The sequence below is a fragment of the Chiloscyllium plagiosum genome, unplaced genomic scaffold (genome assembly GCF_037043375.1).
Source record: "Chiloscyllium plagiosum isolate Xiang-an unplaced genomic scaffold, Cpla_swu_hap1 HiC_scaffold_35, whole genome shotgun sequence".
In the NCBI taxonomy this organism is placed as follows: Eukaryota; Metazoa; Chordata; class Chondrichthyes; order Orectolobiformes; family Hemiscylliidae; genus Chiloscyllium; species Chiloscyllium plagiosum.
In genome coordinates, this window is record NW_028270173.1 from 25,802,328 (window position 1) to 25,819,945 (window position 17,618).

At 41.6% G+C, this 17,618-nt stretch overlaps 1 protein-coding gene across 1 annotated transcript; it reads left to right on the forward strand.

The window, feature by feature from the left end:
* The first annotated feature begins 3,343 nt into the window (after positions 1-3,343).
* Positions 3,344-17,618, forward strand: LOC122541364 (calcium homeostasis modulator protein-like). Its single transcript, XM_087978960.1, has 4 exons — positions 3,344-3,983; positions 6,975-7,265; positions 12,804-12,872; positions 14,517-17,618. Exons 1-3 carry the CDS (start codon positions 3,537-3,539, stop codon positions 12,858-12,860), a joined length of 795 nt encoding a protein of 264 aa, XP_087835086.1. The 5' UTR covers positions 3,344-3,536; the 3' UTR covers positions 12,861-12,872; positions 14,517-17,618.

Genomic DNA, 17,618 nt, shown 5'->3' on the forward strand with positions numbered 1-17,618 from the left:
TTTAAGAAAAGCACTATTACAATAATCATGGGGGACTTCAATTTGCAGGAGGACTGGGAAAATAAGGTTGGTAGTTGATATCAAGAAGAGGAATTTGTTGCTTGAGTTTTTATTCAAGCAACTTGTGGAAGAATCCATTTGCAAACAGACAATTCTGGATTTAGCGATGTATAATGGGGTAGACTTGACAAGGGAGCTTAAGGTGAAAGAACTTCCTCCAGTCCCTCTGGGATAGTGACCATAATATGATTGAATGCACCCAGCAGTTTGAGAGGGACAAGCTAGAATCAAATGCATTAGTATTAAAATTGTGTAAAAATAACTATGTAGCATGAAGAAGGAGCTTCTGACGTTGATTGGAAGGGGAGTCCTGAAGAAGGGCTTATGCCCGAAACATCAATTCTCCTGTTCCTTTGATGCTGCCTGACCCGCTGTGCTTTTTCAGCAACACATTTTTAAACTCTGATCTCCAGCATCTGCAGTCCTCACTTTCTCCTAGGGGAGTCTAGCAGGAAAGATGGTGGAGCAGCAATGGCAGGACTTCCTGGGAGTAATTCAGAAGGCACAGCAGACATTAATCCCAAGTAAGACGAAGCATACTAGGGGAGGATGAGGGAAGCATTAAAGTAAAAGAAAAAGCAGACAATATATTGAATATTAGTGGGAAATTAGAGGATTGGAAGGCCCTTAAAACCTAGCAGAAGATAGCTAAAAAAGCAATAAGGAGCGACAATGAAATATGAGGGTAATATGAAAGACTGCAAGGGATATTTAGATCTCGGAAAGGCAAGAACAGACATTGGACCACTGGAAAATGAGACTGGAGAATCAGTAATGGGGAACAAAGAATCAGTGGAGGAATTGAACAGCTACTTAGCATCAGTCTTCACTTTGGAAGACACCGGCAGCATACTAGAACTTCAAGGGCATCAGGAGCAAAGATGAGTGGAATGGCCAATACTAAAGAGGTGCTGAGCAAACTGAAACATCCAAAGATGTATAACTCACATAGACCAGATAGACAACACCCCAGGTTCTGAAATAGTAAGCTGCTGAGATTGTAGAGGCAAAAGTAGTGATATTTCAAGAATCACTGGAGTCAGGGAGAGTCGTGGAGTTTAAAAAATGGCAAATGTAATCCCCCGGCTTAAGAATGGAAGGGGTGCAGAAAACGGGAAACAAGCTATAAATTGTTAGCTTGACCTTCATCGATGGTAAGATTTTAGAGTCCATTATTAATAATGAGATTGCTTGGAAGTGCATTGTAAAAGAGAGCTGAGTCAGCTTGGCTTCCTCAAGGGGAAGTCATGTTTGACATATATGTTCGAATGCTTTGAGGAGATATGAACAAGTTAGATGGACATAATCTATTTAGATTTCCAGAAGGCCTTGACAAGGTGCCACACAGGAGGCTGTGAAATAAGGTGAGCCTATGGTGTTATGGGTGAGGTACTGGCATAATTGGAGGATTGGCTGACTGGTAGAAGGCAGAGAATTAGGTTAAGGGGGTATTTTTCTGGATGGCAGGTGGTACTAGTGGAGTTCCACATTGGTCTGTGTTGCACCTGCAACTATTCACATTGCACGTAACAATCTGGATACAGGAACTAAGGGCACTGTTACTAAATTTGCAGATGGCAGAAAGGTAGATGGAGGGATAGGTTATTTTGAGGGAGCAGAGAGACTGTAGAGTGACTTGGACAGGCCAAGAGCATGGCAAAGAGATAGTTGATGGAATACAATGTGCGAAAGTGTGAGGTTGTGCACTCTGTCAGAAGAATAGAGGCATAAAATGTTTTCTAAGTAGGGAAAGGCTTTGGTAATCTGAAACACAAATGGACTTGGAGAACCTAGCTTTGGATTCAGGTTAACATACAGATTCAGTTGGCATGTGGGAAAGCAAATGCAATGTTAGCATTCATTTCAAAACAGGTAGAACACAGGAGCAGACATGTAGTGCTAAGGCTGTATAAGGCTCTGGTCAGGCCATATTTGGAATATTGTGAGCAGTTTTATGTTCTTTTCCTAAGGAAGGATGTGCTGCCTTTGGAGGGGACCCGAGAACATTTACAAGAATGATCCTGGGATAAAGGGTTTGTCATATGAGAAGTTTTTGATGACCCTGGTCTCTACTTTATGGCATTTAGAAGAATGAACGGTGGGGCTCTAATTGAAACTTATAGAATACTGAGAACCCTACACAGAGTGGACATAGAGAAAATGCTTGCACCAGTGGGAGAGACTAGGAGCTGAAAGTACAGTCTCGGAGTGAAGGGACAACCATTTGAACTGAGATTAGGAGGAATTTCCTCTGCTAGAAGGTAATCCATGGAACTCATTGCCACAGAAATCTATGGAGGCCAAGTCATTTAGTATATTTAAGACAGAGATAAGTCAGTTCTTGATTGGTTAGGGAATCAAAAATGACATGGAGAAAGCAGGAGAACAGGACTGAGAAACATATCAATGACGATCAAATGTTGGAGCAGCCTTGATGGGCTGAATGGCCTAATTCTGGACCTATATCTTATGATGTTATGGATTTGTGTCTTGACAATAATGGACACATGCTAGCAGGAAGAAACATCTGATACTTATTGCAGATTTCTCAGCCTTTGAACTGTGATTTATTTCTCAGTTTTTATAAGGTCCGCCCAGTCTGTAGCATACCTTTCGAACTATTGTCAGAATGCTGCCTGGGCCTTTAGCCTTTCCAGCATGCAGAGCACTCAGCTGTCTTTTTGTACGACATCAAACTGACTGAAGACTAGCATCTGTGCTACTGAGGATGTGAAGAGAGGGATGTTCAGGTGGGGCTGAAGCTGAGGAGGAAGAGTCAAGGTTGACAGAGGGGGTGGCGGCTGGTAGTCAGGGTTGAGGCTGCAGTTATGAACATAAGCAGATTCGTATGGCATTGAAGTGTGTTATACTTGACTTCCACTCTAACAATCTCAGAATAATCACCTGTTACCTTCCCCACAACCAGGAGATGCTCGATTTAAACATGTCATCATTTTAAAGATTTGCGTACTGGGTCATCCCTCAGACTTCATATTTGAAGGTGAAAGACCCAGTCTATCAATTTTTTGTTCTGAAAAATAAACCTCAAGAAGTGACAGAGGAAGTGAGGATCAGAGACTCTTGCATCGGCTGAATGCTTTGCACTTAAGACTCTTGAGTTCTGTAAAAAGGCCACTGCACTCAAAGTGTTAACTCGGGTTTCTTTCAACAGATCCGCTGAGTTTCTCCAGAAATGTCTGTTTTATTTGATTTCCATATCCAGCATTCCCAGTTCTTTTTTTGGTAAACCGATGGGCTGTGCCAATTTGCAAGACCACTAAGATTCGCACTTCTGCTTCGTGTTTTTGATGAGTCGACAAATTAAGACAAATATAGTTGTAGACAACCTGTTGGAACAACCTCAGTATCTACCTGGGCGGGGCTTAACACATATTTAAACTTACCCATGACTTACTGCAGTTACTTCAAACTTTGTAACTGTGAGCGCTCCAGTGAATTGCCAATTTATTGGTGCGATGGATCCTGAAATATTAAAAACGTTATTGAAAAAAGGCACAATCATCGGGAATGCTATGCTGGTTATAATCCTTTATGGATTGCAAATTCTCCTGGACAAACATATCCCGTGTCCATGTACTGGACATGAACAGAACCTCGCCTTTGCCAGGCTATTTTTCTGTGCACCTTCAGTGATATTGTTGCTGACGAGATTACTGCTGCAACTTGATTCACATCAATGGCACTATTATGAAGATTGCAGGACAAGTTGGAAATTAATTTTAATTTACAGCAAATTGCTCATTCAACTTTTTCTCCCGTCAGTGATATGGATCTGCGTATTGTTCTTGGACGGTGATTACTACGCCTGTTCCGTGATCATGGAAAATGGAACAGTGTCGGGTCAGACATGCGCCAATTTCAGCTGCCAGCAGCCACTGCACCAGGAATGTGATCATTCGCGGGTGAGAAATGCCTTCATATGTTGTAAAGAGTAATTTAGTGGAAAATATACAACGGTAACTTCCATTTCTAGCAAAGCATCTTGACTTATTTTACAGTTGGCGATTGGGGGGACAAATAACTGAAAGCAGTTGAAACATTGCTGATCCGCCAGGGACAATTGTGATCACTCTATTGCAATCCTGGTGTAGGGGAGACATACAGGTTTCCTGAAAGAGGTCAGCGACTAAAAAACTTCCACGTTAATTGTGGGGAGGATTTGAGGAAGGATGTTTCACTAAAAAGCTGGAATTACAATCCAAGGAATGTACATAAGACGTTTCGGACAAAAGTCCTTTATTAGGAATGAGGCTGCAACCTGGGCGTGGAGAGATAACTGCGAGGGGGATGGGGCTGGGGGAAGGTAGCTGAGAGTCCAATAGGTGGATGGAGATGGGGGTAATGGTGATAGGTTGGAGGAGAGGGTGGAGCAGATAGGTGGGAAGGAAGATGGACAAGTAGGACAGGTCATGAGGGCATTGCTGAGCTGGAAGTTTGGTACTGGGTTAAGGTGGGGAGAGGAGAAATGAGGGAACTGGTAAAGTCCACATTGATGCACTGGGTTTGGAGCATCCAGAGGCAGAAGATTAGGCGTTCTTCCTCCAGGTGTCGGGTGGTAAGGGAGTGGTGATGGAGGAGATCCAGGACCTGCATGTTTTGGCAGAGTGAGAGGGGAAGTTGAAGTGTTCAGCCACGTGGCAGTGGGGTTGGTAGATGCGGATGTCTCGGAGATGTCCTTAAGATATATTTCCCTCCCCATCACTCTCTACTTTCTGTAAAGACCGTTCCCTCTGTGACTGCCTTGTCAGATCCACACGCTCCCCAACAACCAAGCTTCCCCTCCCAGTACCTTCTCCTGCCACCACAGGAATTGCAAAACCTGTGCTCACATCTTTGTGGGTAAACAATTCTAGATGATCATTGCATTCTAGCAGGATTTTCCTTCTGTCGCAGATTTTAATGAATGTCTGCTTAATCTGCAACTATATCCCCAAATTCGTGACTTCCCAATTAGTGGAAACATCTCAACATTTACCTTGTCAGGCCCCCTCAGAATCTTGTATATTTCAGTAAGATTATCCAACATTTCTTCCCAATTCCAATGAATAAAGGCCTGACCTGTTCAACCATTTATAATAAGTCAACACCATTAGGAATCAGCTTTGCAAATCTCTTTTGAACCACCCTCAGGGCCAATGTACTTTATTAAATAGGTGGTTAAAACTATGGGTGTGACCTCACCAGCACCCTGTATAGTTTTTGCTTACTCACCTGTGGGATGTGGGCACTATAGGTTGAGGCCAGCATTTATTGCCTATCCATAGTTGCCCCCTTGAGAAGGTGGTGGTGAGTTTCCTTCTTATACCACTGCAGTCCACCTGTTGTGGATTGACCTACAATGCCCTGAAGGAGGGAATTCCAGCATTTTGACCCAGTGATATATTTCCAAGTCAGGGTGATGAGTGGCTTGGATGGAAACTTGAAAGTGGTGGTGTTCCCATGTAACTGCTGCTCTTGTTCTTCTAGATGGACATGGCCGTGGGTTTGGAAGGTGCTGTCTGAGGAACTTTGGTGAATTTATGCAGTGTATCTTGTAGGTAGTACACACTGCTGCTACAGAGCATCATTGTTGAAGGAGTGGACTGTGTAACAAGAATTTCCTAATTTTAAACGCCATTCCACTTTCTCCCTAACATTTCCATTTGGGCCTCTTGTTGCGCCTCTTTGCTAACCTTTTGTGTTTCGTGCACAAGTAAACCCGATCCTTTTGCATTGCATTTTTTAAAGAAACTCTCTCTGTAATCACTGGTCTTTTTATTCTTCCTACCAAAGTAATTTCATAAACCAAGTTTTTGTGCACTGTCCTATACTCATTCTATATCCACCTGCAGTCTCTGTATGACCTCATCATGTCTCACCTTCCCACCTATTTTTCGGTTGTCAAAAAAAATTGCACACTATGTTCTACCCTGGACTGTGGGAGGAAACCCATGCAGACACGGGGAGAAAGTGCAAACTCACACAGACAGTCACCTTAGACAGGAATTAAACCTGGGTCTCTAGCACTGTGAGGCAGCAGTGCTAACCACTGTGCCACCATGCTGCCTGTGCTGTCTGATACGACTCACACATCATTAGGAAGTACAGCTCTCATTGCTGGCATCATACTGGCACTGGAAGGCATCTACCACAGCCCTCATTCATATGGAAGGCAGAGTTTCATTTTGGTTTTGCAGAATCACAATGTGGCTCACTTACCCAAGTGAGTAGTTACATATATTTACATGCGAAGCCTTGTCCTTTTCCATTGCATCTTTTTCAAGTGAACAAAAAGTTGAAGGGAGTAGACATTCCTTGATGCGCTCTCCATGACTATACCTTAACCAACCAGTTTTTGCTTGGCTGTTTTCAATTTTAATAACCTTTTGGAAGTTAATTAGCACCTGGTGCATTCTCCCTTGCAATACTCCCACTCAACATTGTCAGCCATCAGTACTCTGCTCTAACGCTGTATAAATTGTTACTTCTTTTGAAACTTGGCCTCTTGCAAGGAGTGAAAATTGAAATTTATCAAGAAGGTTTGGTCTCTGGGAACAATATAGAAGATAAATTGATAAAATGAGAGACAAAACAAAAAGAGTTGAGAAGAATTCGACGAATACCCAGTACTGTCAGATAGGGGACAGCCAGACAGGTTGGTATGTGCAGAGACAGCACTACATGATAGGACAAATACAGTGAAAGCAAAAGTATTTGCTTGGAATTTAAAGAGAGACTTGGTGATCCAGATGTTTCAATAGAATCCTCCATTGCAGGAAAAGTAGTCTTGAAAGTTTATTTGAAACCCTTTTAGCCATATACTCTTAGGCAAATAAGTTGACAGAAAAAGGCATAATGAAAGCAATGGAATAGTTCTGGTGAATGGCTGTTGTTGAAATGTCTTTTCTTTTCCAACCACGCCTCAACAGTATGTTGGCAGCATTTTCATTTTCGTATTCCTCGGCGTCCTGCTTATCACCTCCTGTCTTAGTTACTGCTCTTCCTGTGACATTAAGAATTATTATTACCATTACCGATATGATGCCATCTGTAAAGAAAAACAAGAAAAATTGACAATGGAGGAAGTGGAAAGAAGAGCAGGTGAAACGGCGAGGACGCTGTTTAATGGAATGCAAAATAATTTACGTTCTTTGCTTGAACCTGCATCAGTGGGGCATCCATTTCGAGATGATACAATTGAAGAGGTAAATGCAATGCGATGTTAATTTACTAACTTGTAAAATGATCATGACATACAGTAAACATAGAATAAAAATGTTGAATGCAGTTTAAATCAACTAGCAAGTGCGTTTGAAACATTTTCTAGCTTGTACCTCCAGCACTTCCTGGCAGTGAGTAAGCAAAAATTATTGCTATTCTTTAATTATTCCAAATGTTAATTTTAATCGTCATGAGCTGCAAAAGTGGAATATTTCACCTGTGCTTCTGGCATGAGTGAACAGACCTCAAGCAGAAATATCAGCTATTGAATAACAGTACGTCAAAGGGAGTGTTTCCATGCTGTACAACTCTATGACTCTGAATAGGACAGTCCTGACCTACATACCAATAATAGGTGCGGAGCAAAACTGATAAGTGGTGATCTGCTGCTTTCTCAAAACCATGAAATGCGATCACGTGAGTTTATGCCATTCTTGTAAATTGGTGAGACATTGGGGAAATACAGACAAAATGAAAATATTTGATTTCTGATGTCAAGATAAGAAGTCAGATTACACCTCAGGGTTTCAACAGTAAGTTCTGATTCTCACTGGTAAGCAGTGATGACCCTGTATCCATGCATTTTCATCCCATTACTCTCTAATCTACCTCTAGTCTGTGTAGTTTGCAATTCTCTCAGCTACTGAAGAGAGACTAGCTAGTGGCAATCCCAAGTTGAAAGTTAGAGCAGTTACCTGGTTGTTGAAGCTGATTGGTGTTTTTTGCTAGACCTTCATGTTGTCCATCATTTCTCAGTCCCTGATGTCACATTCCATTGGTGGTGATTGCCTTTACACTTTGTTTATGGAAATTGGAGTGACATCGGCAGGTAATTTGTCTTACAACGGCATCATGTCAATGTCTGGCTAACTTAGAATACACTTCAGCAACTCACGACTGAACTCTGGGACTCACTGGTACCTTGCATTGCAATGCTTCTGCTAAAGCATTTTGCATCTGCCATCTGAGCAGAATGGCCCTCAAATATATTATCTTGCTTTCTTAGCACTGATTGACTTAATGCTCTCTGGATTTGGCAGCCTTTCCTCTTGCCTTAACTTTTAATACGGACAAGAAGACATCCAGCCTGTTAATTTTTGCCAGCACTGATCTAATAAAATTTGCTCTATAGCACTTGTTACATCAATGCAACACCGACAGAGTGCACAGGTAATGTGCAGGGCAAACACTTGCAAATGCTTTAACCAAATGGTTATGGTTCAAGGTTTAAAAGGAGTAGTCCTATGTAATATGTAACAATGCCACAATCAGACAGGAGGATTGTCCAATCTCATTCTGGGAGTTAGCCACAGTCAGTTGTGTTCTTGATTCGATCAGGGTTCAGGGATCAATCTTGCAGGTACAAACAGTCCAGGGATTACAGGGAAGTCAGTTGTGAAGATGCAGAGACATCAGTCAGGGAAATAAGCTGTAATCAGTCAGATCTGTCCTGATACGTCACTTGGAGGCATACGGTCAGTCCTGGGGAATGTACCACTCAAGGTTAGGGAAGGTGAATAATAACGTTGAGGTGATTACAGCCATGCTGAAAGGGGATAGTGATTGTGACTTGGATAACTCCAAATGCAAAGTTGGGATCTGATACATTGGAGTAGCACAGGGTACTGTGGAATTGTATGCAGTTTTGCACATCCCCTCGGCTCTGGCTTCAGTGGTAGGGCAGTGGGCTGTAATAGTGGGTATGTCCAGGTGATGGACAGGGATGAAATTGACAAAGTAGGAATATTGTTAGTTAAATAAAAGGTTTTGATGGAACATTTGCAGCCTAAAGGTTGATGGTGTTGATGGAAATAGTTATACAAAATAGAAATTGAAGATGGTGGTGGATTCTTAAAATGACACATGGATCCATAATTCTATAAGACATCATAGCAGAACTGGAACATTCAGTCCATTGAGCGTGCTCTACCATTCAATAAAATCATGGAGTTTTGATAATCCTCAACTCCAATTTCTTGTATTTTCTGCATAACACCTGAGCCCCTCGCTGGGTAACTCCTGATTTTGAAATTATCACCTCTGATCCGAGATTCTCCAATGAGGACAACAACCTTTCTGCACCTTCCCTGTCAAGTCGCTTCGGAACTTTTATATTTCAGTAAGGGTACCTCTCAATCTTCTAATACTAACAAGTACAGAGCCAATCCACTCAATCTTCCCTCACAATCAGTCCCTCCAAGTGAACCTTCTCTGGACTGCCTCCAAAGCAAGTATATTTTTGCTTAGATAGGGGGCCTAAAACCGTTTGGAATAGCCCAGTTACAGTCTGACTTACACCTTATGTGGATTCAGCAAAACCTCCCATGTTTTTTCTCCATTTCCTTTGAAATAAAGTCGAATATTCCCTTTACTTTCCCTGTTAGCTGCTAAGTTTTGATGCTAGTTTTTTATAATTCTTGAATGAGAACTTTCAAATCCTTCTGTTCAATAATGTTTTACAGTCTTTTTCAATTTAATAATATCCAGCTCTGCTATACCTCTGCCATCATTCATGACCTCATGTGTTTTCACATTAAATTCCACCTGTCAACTTATTGCCCATTCAATTGACCTGCCATTTTCCCTAGGCAAACTCTTTGTGTTCCCCTCACCGCTTGCCTCCCCTGCTATTTTTGAGTCATCTACAAACTTGTCTGTAGTACATTCACTTGCCTCACCATAGTCATCAGTATATATTGTAAATCATTATGGCCTAGCTCTTATTCCAGTAACACACCACTTATGTAGGCTATCATCCTTAAAATGCAAACCCACCCCTCTTATCCCTTTCTTCTGTCTCCACACAATTAAGCAATGCTAATACATTTGAACTCTTTCCTTATTAAGTAGCACAATGTGTGGCACCTGGTGAAACAGCTTCTGAAATTCTAAAGTTATCACATTCACTGTTTCCCCTTTATCAATCCTGTATGCTCGCTCCTCAAAGAATTGTAGTAAATTTGTCAAGTATGGTTTCCTTTCACAAAGCCAAGCTAACCCTAATTGAAAATTTTCTGCATTTCTAAATACTCTGTTATTGTATCCTTTAAAAAAGACCCTGAGATTCTGTAAAGACTCTGTAATTATTCCCCGAAACTGACATCAAGCTAACTGTGCTATTGACCACCCCGTGCCCTTTATAAATAAAGGTGTTACATGGACTTTTTTCTAATCTCTGACCTATTGCAGAATGTCAGGATTCTTGGAAGAATGCATCCACTTTATTAGAAGAAAGTGACAATACAGCTGTTGGAGATCAGAGTTGAGAGTATGATGCTGGAAAAGGACAGCAGGCCAGGCAGCATCTGAGGAGCAGGAGAATTGATGTTTTGAGCATAAGCTCTTCCTGATAAAGTTGGTTCTCCTGCTCCTCGAATGCTGCCTGACCTGCTGTGCTTTTCCAGCTCCACATTCTTGACTACTTTCTTCATTATCTTGGATGCATCTCATCAGGGGACTTACCGGTTTTAGCCCCATTAAGTTCCCGAGCACGTTTTCATGATTGATAGTTATTGTATTTATTTTCTCTCCTCCTTTTACCGTTTGAATATGGACAGCTCTCAGGAGAGCGGTCTGGATTGTGTTCCACTTATCATCGATTCTCAGTTGCACCATAATGATGAGAAATGGCTGCCAACACTCTCTCAATGGGTGGAGTCAATTTGTTTTGGGTTGTCTGAGAAGGCAGGTGCCATTTCTGGCTGATGTGAGGCCCTTCAAGGGGAGTTACATTTATTAGACATCCACATAATCGAAGTCACACATCTGCTATTAAATTATGCTGTGCATAATATTCAAGGATTTGCCAATGATCTATTTAAGAAACACTAGCCACAAGCAATCTGGCCATGTCGTTAATCATGATAAATGTATCTTTCTCATCACTGTGAAACATAATTTATCAAAGCCAATCATAAAATTGTCACATGTATTCGCTCAATCTAAAGCATATTCTACCAATCCCGTAGTTGTAGAACTGGATGGGAAGTGTCCACTAACTCCTTAACACCGCTAAGGGCTGCATTCCTTTGACTTTCAGACATAGTCATTTGCTTGAAGCACTTGCCATTTGTGTGCTATCTAAGCTGCTAATACTTGCTGTATATATGGCATTGAGTTGGCATGATGCTGTGCAGTGACATGTCCACCTCCTTAACTGTTCCGTGCTCTCCAGTGTGACAAACTGCCCTGCTTCTCCATCTGCACTAAAAAGCAATGCAAACCACAGAAGCTGGCAGCCTCCAAACAAGAGAGAAGTGAGTGAGCACTAAGAAATGAAGGTGAATGTCATGAGATGCAAGCTTATGTATGATGTTGTCTGTGAAGCGACAGAAGCAGGCAAGTTGTAGGCGTTCCTGACCTCTAAAGTGAAATGCTGAATGACTGAAGTGATGTCAGAGTTAGACCAAGAGCAGGCATATTGCTGTAGTGAGGCTGTGGTTTGCTGCTTGCATGAATGAAAGGTTAAGGAAGATAGTGTCCATTGAGTCTGCAGAGATGATGTTCTGAAGTTGCAATTCAATGATGCCTGATATTTAAGGAGAAAATTGGAACTTTGTCCCTTAACTTGAGATTCTTATTTGAATCATTCTCACCTATTTTTGCAATATTTCCCTTCATGGCCTTTGTCCACAATTTATTCAGCCCAATTGCTATCTTATCCCATTAAAATGGACTATCCCCAAGTTAAACATCCTTGTCTCTAACATTGTGGTAGAAAGAAGTTAATTGATGTAACATCTGAGCATAGTTTGGCCTAGGGCACTCACCTGAGACTTACTTACAGTGAGCAGGCTGTTGTATGCAGTGATAGTGTCCCTACCTTTGAGCCAGCGGACCCAGGTTTGGAGGTGTTGAATCACATTTTTAAGAAAGTTGACATAGGGTCCCATCTGACAAAAAGCTATCAAAACAGTTATGAACAGGTTGATAAAAATTTCTAATTTGGGTAACAGCTACAGTGAGGTCAGCTGAGAGGAGTGGCCTCCAACAATCACAACCATCTCCTTTTGCTTTATGGATGACTTCAATCAACAGAGAATATTTCTTCATTCATTTCCATTTGCTTGAAAGTACCTTGAGGCCAAACTCAGTCACATAGATGTGAAAGAGGCAAAAAAATCTGCAGATACTGTAATCCAAGGTAGACCAGCAGGAGGTTGGAAGAACATAGCAACCCAGCCAGCATCAGGTGGTGGAGAAACTAATGTTTTGGGTGTAACCCTTCCTGAAGCTGGAAATCACAAACACTTCCTGAAAAAGGGTTACACCCAAAACATTGACTTCTCCACCCCCTGGTGCTGCCTGGCTTGCTGTGTTTTTCCAGCCTCCTGCTTGTCCATATACAATGTGAAAGGCAGACCTTGTCATCTTCCATCCTGAAATTGGCTCTGTGTTGCAGGTTTGAGAAAGATTGCAATACTTTCAAAAACCAAGCTGCTGACTTCACAAAATATTTAATGTTGAGAATCTTAGATTATGTAGACAAGAACATTAAAGCTTTTGATTTGTTCTTCCAACAGAATTTATGCCTTGAAATTGATGATAATTTACAAGAGAGAACAGAATGGCAATCTTAGTCATAAACTAAGGTGAGTGTACTGGTTTATTAAAAAATTTATTTGAATTTATAATTTAATTAATTAGCATAGACCTGAATTGTATCACAACCTAAAATCCAATGATCAAAGATCCCCTTCTGTATTTTCAAAATAGGAAGGTACCTAAACCGTTAGTACTGCCACTAAAAAAAATGCAACATTATGGAAAATTTAACCCCACTAATGTGGTGCATTCTTGCTTCAGAATATAAATTATCAATGAGTAAACATTAAACAAAAACAGAAATTGCTGGAAAATATCAACAGGTCTGGCAACATCTAAGGAGAGAAAGCTGAGTTAACATTTCAGGTCTGATTACAACTCGGAACAGCATCTCAATTTCCATGTGGGGACCCTGCAGGGTTCAATGTTGAGTTAAATAACTTGAGTGTCTGAGCACCTTCTCCCCCATGCCTTTTAACCCAACCTGCTTTTATCAATCGGGCTGCTGCCATAAGTAGCCCATTGTCTGCAACTAATAGTGCCCATTATCTTTGAAAGTTGCCACTCAGGTGAATAGAGCTTGTAAGAAGGCCTATGGTGTATTAGCGTTCATTAGCAGAGGGATTGAATTCAAGAGTCGTGAAGTGATGTTACAGCTGTACAGGACTTTGGTTAGGCCACATTTGAAGTACTGTGTGCAGTTCTGGTTGCCTCACTTTCGGAAAGATGTGGAAGCTTTGGAGAGGGTGCAGAAAAGATTTACCAGGATATTGCCTGGAATGGAGAATAGGTCATATGAGGATAGGTTGAGCGTGCTAGGCCTTTTCTCATTGGAACGGAGAAGGATGAGTGGTGACTTGATAGAGGTTTATAAGATGATGAGAGGAATAGATAGAGTCAACAGTCAGAAACTTTTTGCCGGGTACAACAGAGTGTTACAAGGGGACATAAATTTACGGTGAAGGGTGGAAGGTATAGGGGAGATGTCAGGAGTAGGTTCTTTATCCAGAGATTGGTGGGGGCATGGAATGCACTGCCTGTGGGAGTGGCAGAGTTAGAATCATTGGCAAACTTTAAGTGGCAATTGGATAGTTCCATGGATGGGTGCTTAAGCTAGGACAAATGTTCGGCACAACATCGTGGGCCGAAGGACCTGTTCTGTGCTGTATTGGTCTATGTTCTATTAGCAGCTATTCATTCTCCCAGGCTTCTCAACTGTTGTTCTCTCCCCGAGCTTCATTGCCATCTATTGTTCACTCTTCCTCCACCTCCTCAGCCCACGACTGCCCTCCCATCTTCAGCATATATACTAACCATTTAATATCTACAATGAGTTCTTGAGATGGGTTACTTCTTCAGAAACATTAACTCTGCTTTCTCTCCACAGATGCTGCCAGAAATGCTGAGTTTTTCCAACAATTTTTGTTTATGTTTGTGATTTACAGCATCTGTGGTTCTTTGGTTTTTTTTATGAGTGAACAAAGAACATTTTGAGAAGAGAGTTGATCAGTTAAAGTTGTGATACTTGTGGATACCAGTGATGGTTGATATGTTGACACCAATTGCAAGAAATTTGGAACACTGAAATAAATTCCATTGAAATTGTAGGTGTTATTAGTTAGATCACACCTGCAATACAGTGTGTAATTTTTGTCAAATTAAGAACTTTAACTAGATCTGTCTTCTTTCAGCAATGAACATGTCAGCCATGGAATTCCTGCAGTGTGGAGACAGTCCACACTGATCCTCCAAGGAGCAACCAGTCCAGATCCACCACTCCTATCCTATAACGCTACATTTCCCTATGGCTAGCACACTTAACCTAAATATCCCTGAACACTATAGGCAATTTAGCATGGCCAGTCCATCTAACTTGCACATCTTTGACCTGTGGGACAAAACCAGAGCTCCCGGCACACACACACACACAGAACATACAAATGCCACACAGATAGTCAGCCGAGGCTGGAATCAAACCAGCATTTCAGTATTGTGAGGCAGCGGTGCTGCCCATTGATATATTGCTAATATAATATAATTCAAATCTATTGAGGCTATGAAAACTTCTTATAAACACTGGGTAAACCTCGACTGGAGTTGTATATTCAATTATAATGATCCTTGTTTATTAAAATTGTCAAGAACCTTGAAGTAGGTGCAGGAGAAATTTCCTGGAATGAAACCAGATATAAGTGCATTCAGTTGCGTGGAAGAAATTGAGAAGGTAAGATTTTTCTTGCAGTAAGGAAGGTAAAGGGAAGAATTAATGCAATATTCAAAATCAAAAGTATTATTGACAGGAATGACAGTAGTGTTTCTGTCAGTAATCAGAGGAAATATCTTTGCATTTATTGACAAAAGAAAGAGAAACAACTTGAGGAAAGTCTTCTTTTATATAACTTATACTTGTAATCTGGAATGTAAAACTTGAAAGATGGTGGGAAGAAGATTTAATTGGAACTTCCTAAATGGAAATTGGACAGTTACTTAAAGGAAGTTAGCCAAGAGGCATGACAAAGGATTGGGGTTACTTGGACAACTCAAGAAAATGTACAGGTGTGAACATTCAGGCGAATGATTGAACTCTGCTATATCATTTTATCATATATTTGCTTCGACAAAGTGCATCTTTAAATCTGCACTTTCCGGTAAAGATGCTTTCAGTACAGGTATTGGGGCTAAAAAGGAAAATAGGACTTAAGTTACAAGGAAAGACTGAATAAGTTGGGTTTATTTTTCACGGAGCAGTGAAGGTTGAGAGGGGACCTGATAGCGGCATATTGAAATAATGAGTGGCATTGATAGGGTGAAACAATCCTTTACTACCACCCCCTGTCTTCTACCTTTGAGCCAGTTCTGTCTCCAAATGGCTAGTTCTCCCTGTATTCCATGAGATTTAACCTTGCTAACCAGTCTCCCTTAGGGAACCTTGTTAAACGCATTACTGAAGTCCAAATAGATCATGTCCACTGCTTTGCCCTCCTCAATCCTCTTTGTTACTTCTTCAAAAAACTCAATCAAGTTTGGGAGACATGATTTCCCACGCACAAAGCCATGTTGACTATCCCCTAATCAGTCCTTGCCTTTCCAAATACATGTACATCCTGTCCCTCAGGGTTTCCTCTAACAACTTGCTCAGCACTGATGTCAGGGTTACCGGTCTATCATTCCTTGGCTTGTCCTTACCACCTTTCTTAAATAGTTAGCCAACCTCCAGTCTTCTGTCACCTCACCTGTGACTATCGTTGAAACAAATATCTCAGCAAGGGGCTAGTGGAGTGCCACAAGGATCTGTACAGGACATTGGTTAGGCCACTTTCGGAATATTGCGTGCAATTTTGGTCCCCTTCTTATTGGAAGGATATTGTGAAACTTGAAAAGGTTCAGAAAGGATTTACAAGGATGTTGCCAGGGTTGGAGGATTTGAGCTATAGGGAGAGGTTGAATAGGCTGAGGCTGTTTTCCCTGGAGCGTCAAATGCAGAGGGGTGACCTTATAGAACTTTATAAAATCATGAGGGGCATGGATATGGTAAATAGACAAAATATTTTCCCAGGTGTGAGGGAGTCCAGAACAAGAGCGCAAAGGTTTAGGGTGAGAGGGGAAAGATATAAAAGATACCTAAGGGGCAACTTTTTCACACAGAATGTGGTACATGTATGGAATGAGCTGCCAGAGGAAGTGATGGAGTCTGATGCAATTGCAACATTTAAAAGGCATTTGGATGTGTACATGAATAGGAATGGCTTTGAGGGATATGGTCTGGGTGCTGGCAGATTGGACTAGATTACATTGGGATATCTGGTCGGCATGAACGAGTTGGACTGAAGGGTTTGGTTCTGTGCTGTACATTTCTATGACTCTATGACTCTACGAAGACAAAGTCATCTTATTCCATTAGTAGGTGCAGATTAACAAGGGCATTGACTTATGGCAAGAGGCAGAAGGCCAAGAGAAGAATTGAGGAAGTTGTTTTCATCCAGAGAGTGGAGCACACTGCTTGGAAGGATGGTTGAGTCAGAAATTCTGATAATGTTTATGTTGTATTTAAATATTGTGTTGACATTGTCTCCACTGCTTATGCTCCTAGAGCTGAAAAATTAGTTGACCGTGTTGGGGAGATTTCACTGGGGTGCTTAATGTAGGGCTAGGGAGGGTGACACTTCCAGCCCTGAAATGGTTAACAACAGCCAAGTGAGCTGCTGCAGGCGACTGCATGACTGCTGGAGCTTGTAAGGGATATGCATAATGTTAATTAAATCTTGGAGCCTGTAAATACCAGCCAGTATCAATTGCCCCATCGAAACCCGGGATTAATAAAGAAACTGATCGGAATCTGTAACTGTTAGACAGGTATGAATTGCTCTATCGGAACCTGTAACAAGTGAGTGTGAATGGCCCTATTTAAATCTAAAGTTGATAAGTGTAATTGATAATTTAGTTAAACTGAAACTATTGAAAATGGCCAGCCTGTCAGACGCATAGTAATTCCTTGAAACAATGGACTATTGAATACGGGATCGGAACCGCTCCCAGGGATGGCTGAGCCATTGTCAAGCACAGCAGGAGCTGGACAGGCACTTCGATGCGGCCAATAGGAGGACGGATCCCCAGCGCGCGCAGATGAATGGACCAATGGGGAAGGCGAACTGACCGGGGACTCCAGGCAGCGCGAAGTATAATTGTGTCAACTTTGAATGGGAAGGCAGAACGCCTTCTCCAACGAATGCATGTCTGTTGATTGATTCGTTGTACCAGTTAAGATTCTGTGAATAAACTGCTGTCTGCGTCTA

Bases quoted from the DNA above. Each gene is read 5' to 3' on its own strand.
- LOC122541364 (XM_087978960.1), top strand. From the start codon at position 3,537: ATGGATCCTGAAATATTAAAAACGTTATTGAAAAAAGGCACAATCATC. The intron at 3,984-6,974 runs GTGAGAAATGCC...TTTTCTTTTCCA, and splicing joins AGGAATGTGATCATTCGCGG to ACCACGCCTCAACAGTATGT. The intron at 7,266-12,803 runs GTAAATGCAATG...TTCTTCCAACAG, and splicing joins GAGATGATACAATTGAAGAG to AATTTATGCCTTGAAATTGA.